This window comes from Gastrolobium bilobum, unplaced genomic scaffold, assembly GCF_033153095.1.
Source record: "Gastrolobium bilobum isolate Gb01-03AN ecotype WA unplaced genomic scaffold, APGP_CSIRO_Gbil_v1 utg1421, whole genome shotgun sequence".
In the NCBI taxonomy this organism is placed as follows: domain Eukaryota; kingdom Viridiplantae; phylum Streptophyta; class Magnoliopsida; order Fabales; family Fabaceae; genus Gastrolobium; species Gastrolobium bilobum.
In genome coordinates, this window is record NW_026897280.1 from 83,261 (window position 1) to 90,099 (window position 6,839).

At 33.5% G+C, this 6,839-nt stretch overlaps 1 protein-coding gene across 1 annotated transcript; it reads right to left on the minus strand.

Moving 5' to 3' along the window:
• Positions 1 to 671: 671 nt before the first annotated feature.
• Positions 672 to 6,589, minus strand: LOC133305705 (uncharacterized). The gene is made up of 12 exons (XM_061505946.1): positions 6,196 to 6,589; positions 4,302 to 4,366; positions 3,712 to 3,784; positions 3,398 to 3,416; positions 3,094 to 3,213; positions 2,546 to 2,615; positions 1,981 to 2,024; positions 1,847 to 1,888; positions 1,549 to 1,608; positions 1,316 to 1,383; positions 1,092 to 1,149; positions 672 to 983 (listed from the first exon to the last, which is right to left on the minus strand). The coding sequence occupies exons 1-12, from the start codon at positions 6,516 to 6,518 to the stop codon at positions 891 to 893; spliced, it is 1,035 nt and encodes a 344-aa protein (XP_061361930.1). The 5' UTR covers positions 6,519 to 6,589; the 3' UTR covers positions 672 to 890.
• Positions 6,590 to 6,839: the final 250 nt, after the last annotated feature.

The window sequence follows — 6,839 nt, forward strand, 5'->3', positions numbered from 1 at the left end:
CGACATAAAGGTTATATGAAAAAATATTTACCGTCGTTCTGCAAATTAAGAGTGATGAGAGAATATATCAAATAAAGGGTGATAAAAAGAAAATCATTAAATTGTACAAATTCTTTCACACAACCTATACCACACGAGAAATTCCCCTTACTTTATACATAAACTTGAAGGTAATTCATGAATTATCTACTTAAAATATTCCTTAAACCATCTATTACAATCAATGGAAGATGAAATTTCAGTACCGAAAAACTACCAAGTTCATTATTTCAACTACAATAAATGAGTAAACATTTCTTTTAATCTCTAAATAAACAAATAACATCACTTTAATCCCAAAAAAAGGTAAATATCATTTCAATCACTTAAGTATAAAAAAAATGACAACAATTTGATTCTTTGAAAAACTAACATTAATTTATTCTTTATCATAAAAGATACACTAATTTAGATGTCTGATCTCAAAAACAGTATATAAAAAGGCAATTTTAATGTTACTTTTTATATTAAAAAAACTAAATTAATGTCTTTCTTTAGAATCAAAATCATGACACTTGTACTTTCAAAAGTTACAGATGATTGTTTAGTCAAAATAAAATGTACAACGTTGAAGGCAGGAAAATCATCTTCGAAGGCATTTAGTAAAAGGCCTTGTAGTGCAATAATGAAGAACAAATTACACTATTACTTTGCAACCGAGGGTTTTAAACACCTCAAACCATTGTTGAATGTTGAGGCATTTGATTCCACTATGTGATATTTTGATATAGTAACAAATGGATTTATCGCAGTGTTAGAACCATTTTCAATCACATTTACATATGAGACAGGCATATGATTACATAGAGAGTAAATAGCCCTCATAAGCCTCTCTTAAAGGTTAAAACTACTCACTGAAGAGCGTAAGTTGCTGTTAGATACTCTATAATTTCTGCACTCTCAAACATTTCTATCCCAGTGTTTGGATCTTCCAAAAAGGGTGCCTGGGAACCATAACCATCAACATTGATATTAATTTATCCACTAACCAAATACCATGTTATGAAGCTTGCAATGTTGACAAAAACTCACTAATTGAATAAATCAAGTACCTGGAAATGTCCAGTTTTCTTGTATAGTATCTGTCGTTTTGGGCTACCCCTAGCACAACTAAAATGAAATATTAAAGTAAGTAACATGAACCAAAAATGGTATACATAATACATTTACCCCAACAATACATAAATGTCCATGAAAAATTCGTGCATGCATTATAAGTCAACAATGAAGATTAAACCAAGGAATTGATATCAACCAAAAAGTACATGGATTTTACCTGCAAAGCAGGTGTGGCAGCTCTAATTCTACAAGTACTTCACGTACAAGTTTGCAGAAAGGAGACCCCTGAAAGAAACAAGTACTTAAAATTAAAATTCTGTGGCAACAGATAATGATCACATTATCATTATATCCTTATCATTATCATGTGCATAACAATCTATAATTTAGTGATAGCAATCATTAATTCATTAAGCGTTAGGATGCATGGCTTGTATGATGTCGACAAACCTCATATGCCCATAATTTAAGTGGCTTTGGAGGTAACTTTGCTGGAGTATAACTTGTCCCCTGAAAACAAAGATTGAGCACTTGTAGTATTCTTTGTACAGATAAAACTGAAATCCCAATGACAACAAAAGCAAGAAAAAAAAAAATTGAAATTCATATGTAGCAGTCTTAGTCTACCAGCCATCTTGGCATATGCTAGTAATTCGTTCCATTAACTTTAGAGAAAGGGTTACTTTTTAATAAGAATTAGTTCAACAATACCACTTAAAAAGGGGGAAAAATTAGACATTAACTTTACCTTTCCAATACGACCGAGCATGGCAAGACCAGCAGTCAGTGTCTGCAGAAAAATATCAGACTTTAGATACTAATATCATTAACACAGTTCAGCTTACTATTAAAAAAACACTGATAGTGGAGTCAGGTTCTAACCGTTAAAAATCCAAGTGATAAAGTAAGAGGAACATTTCCATCACCTATAGAATAGATAATGAATGATCAACACTCAACAATTGGATATTTTTGGGTAAAGCATGGCATTAGCTAAACCTTACAGGAAAAATGACAATGAAATCAAAGTCTATATATATATATATATATATAAAAGGAGAATTGACTTACACTGATGTAAGAATAAGAAGTTTTACAGTAATCTTAACCATTGATTTATTTGCATATATATAGGTATATAGATAGATAAGATCAATGACTAAGATTGAGAGGGTAACTTCCATTGGTATAAAATGATGCTATCCCTATACATATACACTACAATGTAGCAAGATAGTTTCTGAGGTATGTACAATAAGGAATTGTCTAAACTTAACATTTTTTTATGCTTATAATTTAAGTGATCAAATACACATTTCTGAAATGTATGGGTGGTAATCTCTTCTCGCCTATAAATATCAGTATATTTTATAGCTTGAAATGCAATGGGAAAAAGATTACATAACATAAGCACACAACAGAAAACGGTATATATGAAGACACAAACCATATTTGCCAACCAAATACTGAATTATGTCATCTGATTCATACATCGAAACGCCGGTGTTGGGGTCTACCTGAAACGAAGAAAAATAAGAAAAATGTTATAAGTCACCAAGAGTCCAAGAGACACTAAGTAATCAGCATCAGGCATGACAAGGAAAGTGATGATAGATACATAATAACTAGTAAAAATTTTGGAAAGCCAAAAAACAGAATTTTTTTTATTTTTTTTTTGTAGGGAGAACATAGAAAAATTTTACTGCAGCTTTAGATGGTTGTTTGTGCTGTTTTATTTAAGTCAGTACAAATCAATCAATGAGGTATGTACATGAACAGAATACAAAAAAAGTAGTTTATGTGTATGAAAATTTCCAGAGTCTAGCTCCGGAAGGATTCATGAATTTCAGGATAGTTTTTGCATTAACTTCACTGAAGTAGTTTTAGGTAAGTGTATTTTTATCCTATCCTTTTTAAAATGTTAGAAAAATCATAACAAAAAACTGCTGATTTTGTTTTGTTGTTTGCTTTTAAGTTTTAAGAAATCAATCTTACCATGTAGGGAAACTGCTGTTTACCACCCATCTGAACAACCTTGGGACGAAAATTTGGGCCATTTCTTGGGCAAGGATAGAAAAGAACATCAAGGTCCAAAACAGCAACAATTTCTCTAACCTATATTATATAACCAAAATATTAGTCCACAATCCATAACATAAAAGAAGGTTTGTTAATATAGTAATAGAAGAATGCCAGTATTAGACCAGGACAAGAAACAAATTCTTGAAAAAGAAATTAATTCTTAAGAAAAAAATCTTGAAAAATGGAAACGTGAATCCTTCAAAACCAAAATCCATACCTTTCGACAAAATGGACAGCTGCACACGATCCGTTGCAGTACATGATTAAAGAACAAAAACAATATATGGAGTTAGTTTATGTGTCATGTAAACAACAAAAGATTAATGAAAAGGTACAAAAGCAACACAGAAAGCTAGTTTTAGTCCAATGCATAAATGCACACTGACTAAATCCAACAATTTTAAGATATCGATTCGTCAAGACTATTGGGGAGGGTGGAGATGCTCAAACCAAAAATCGAACTAGTTGCAACATTTTGGATACCAGTTGGTATCTAATAAAAAAATATATCGACAGAGAAATATAAGGTACCTCTCAAATTCATATATCTCAATAGGCTTCTCTGGGCGAGGGCCTAAATTTGATGTTTCTTTTACCTTATAGCCTGAAACCATACTATTAATGTTAACAAGAAAATAAGGAACAAGATTTAAAAAAAATTAAAAACTGTTCAATATAAATATGTTGCTATATGAGGTAAGTATTTTCTGATATCAATCCAAATTGTATATAACAGAAAATTTAGAAATGTGCCACAACACTACACTCAGACAACATCTTTAATCTGCAGATACACTCAGCAGCCAAACTTTAACAGTTCAGCATTTTCTTAGCACCAAGTGATGAAAAAAAATCTGCCAACTTTACAAGCATTGCCATCTTAACTTGACAGCTAAAGAGATCTTTCTTTGGAACCTTTTTATGCTTGGGCAACATGTAATTTTGTAGAAAATTTTCATGGAAACAGCTACCCATTGTCAAGTTGGCCTACAACTCTCAATGTTTCCACTTTCTAAGTCAAAGTTGCAAGTCAACCAGATATTTAATGACTATTTGACAATTGACCTAATTAACTTGGTATGCAATAATGATCATTAAACATAAGAGAATGTAGGTGATACCAGAAACTTCCATTGCAAATTGGTCTGGTGGAAATTCATCCTTAGAAACAAATGAAAAAGAATACCTGCCAGGGCACAACAGAAGCACAAAAAATTTAAAATTTCTGCCAGTATCCTGATATACTTTCACATATAACAGTTTTAGAACACCCTCAATAAAATCAACAAAACCTTTGCATAACTTGTGGTGTGTTGGCTTTATCATACTGCTTTATGAATAAGCTACGTTAAGTAATACTCATGAATCATTTATGCATTCAGCAGAATCTTTTTACAATCAATAGATAGAAAACTCCAATCCAAAATAGATTAATTAATTATGATTTTCTGCTTTCTTTGAACGAAAATAAGTTTTACAAGTCAATAGCTCCACACAAACACAATAAAATTTGGGCCAAATTCTAGATATTTGCTCACTTGTAACGCAGTACTTTAAGAAGTGAATCTCCTTTCAAATGCTTATTCCAGTTTAAGCCCTGCTCCTATTTTAAGTTGCACAGTTCAATCATAGAATGTATATGCCGACACCAATTTGATGCTATAGCATTCTAAATATAACATGTAATAAAAAATTTCATGGGAAGCCAATTACGACTAGTCTTTCACAGTATCACGATTCTTCTAGCAGAAGAGCTATAACACCAATCATATCAGATCCCTCTATCAGAACTTGAATCAATCTTATTGAAATGGAAACAATATCAAGTTTGTCTATGCAAACATTCAACGGATGTTTTCTCTTTCTATTGAACCTATGTTATGAACATCACACAGCCAAATCAACCCATTGAGATTGTTTTACCACCACTCTACCTAGATAGTTGCTTCAATTCAATCACTATAAGAATTGTTCTAGAGTCCTAGACCCACATAAAGGGTCCCATAGGTTCGAAAAGATAAGGCCTCAAGGTAGCCCTGATTCAAGATAATGGGTCTTATCCAACAGAAGTTATGTCCCACCCAAACTCTTTAACTCTCCATCTATAAATAGAGGGTTAATTCACGTAAGTACACACTTCTAAAACCCTAACTATCACAGCAATTGAGCACACATACCACGCCCTTGCTTCAACTCGCATTATGTATAAGTAATCTCTGCCACCACGTGCGATCATCTCTGTAAAGAACCAATTCAATCCAAAAGCTTAGGTTGAATTGGTTCTTTACATGATAGAACTTATGGTACCAGAACCTCGTGTCTCGGGTTCGATTCTCACCGCCCTCACTTTCTCTTGTGGAATTTTCTTAGCACAGTTGGTGGGTTTGTGCATTATCCAACCCTTCATGTTCAGTGGGATCTCTTGTCAGGGGGCATGTTAAAGAAAAGTATAAACCATTAAAAAGGCCCTCACTAACACCTTAAGGTTTTGGGTTAAAGTAATTCTTTACATGGTATTAAAGCCTCGTGTCCCGGGTTCAATTCTCACCGCCCTCCACTTTCTCTTGTGAAATTTTCTTAACACAGGTAGGTAAGTCTATGTATTGTCTACCTTTCAAGTCCAGTGAGATCTCGTATGAGGGAATATGTTAGAAAATAATATAAACCATTAAAAAATCCTCACCTAACTTAAGCTTTTGGGTTGAATTGATGCTTTCCAATATCCAAGATCAACTACGCTTAGATCAAACAAGAAACTATGCTGAAACTAACCAGGACTAAATATTAAAATTACATTACACTATTACAGCGAAAACTGAAAAGCAAGAAATGCTATGCACAAACATGATACGGATTAAGAACTCCATCCCATATATATATGTTAAATAAAAGAGGGGAAAAATCAACTTTGAATTGTCACAGGCTACAAGCGTTAGAATTTAGCTATGGTTGTTGTAAAACTAAAACAGAGAAAAAAGAAGAGAGGAAAAAGAGCCAGAGAAGGAATTTGGTTACCCAGAAACGAAAACTCCAGTAGCAAAGCGAAAGAAAATGGGAAGAATAGCTCCAAAAATCTCACCCCTCTTGTCAGGTCTCACTGCAAAGGTTTTGGGCTCAGGGGGTTTGAAATTGGGTGGAGGAGCAAATGTTACTGATGAGGATGAAGCTGAATCATCTGATGTTGGTTCTTGTTGGGTGCTTACAGAAGTAGAAGAGGAAGAGGATGAGGTTTCTGACATGGCTCTAATGCAAACCCTGTTTTTGGGAAATTTTCTTGGCAATGAAATAGGCCTATAAACTGAGAATTGGGATAGACTCAGAGCACCAGACATAGCCATGGCTTTGGAGAAGGGAAAGACACAACACAAGTGTTGTTGGGAGCTGATGTTTGTGACTTTTGTGTTTTGTTCTGGGGTTTTACGAGAGTTATGTGTAGGAAAAGTGATTCTGTTATATTATAGAGATTCGTTTTGCTGCTGGCCTCACAAAATGTTGTGTGTAGGAAAATTTTTGTGGTCATGTTAAATGATAGATGATAAACCCTTTGTTTTGTTTGTAAAACGACCAAATGCTATTGGTGGTTGCTTTGATGGCACATTTTTTTGGCCAATCACCAATGACATAGATAGATAGAGAGGTACTTGACTCAGTGTACTGGC

What these genes read in the sequence shown, in the direction of transcription:
- LOC133305705 (XM_061505946.1), bottom strand. Translation starts at nt 6,518, where the DNA reads ATGGCTATGTCTGGTGCTCTGAGTCTATCCCAATTCTCAGTTTATAGG. An exon ending in GTATTTGGTTGGCAAATATG is followed by an intron (nt 2,025 to 2,545) that starts GTTTGTGTCTTC and finishes TCTATTCTATAG; the next exon opens with GTGATGGAAATGTTCCTCTT. An exon ending in TTAAATTATGGGCATATGAG is followed by an intron (nt 1,384 to 1,548) that starts GTTTGTCGACAT and finishes TGTTTCTTTCAG; the next exon opens with GGGTCTCCTTTCTGCAAACT.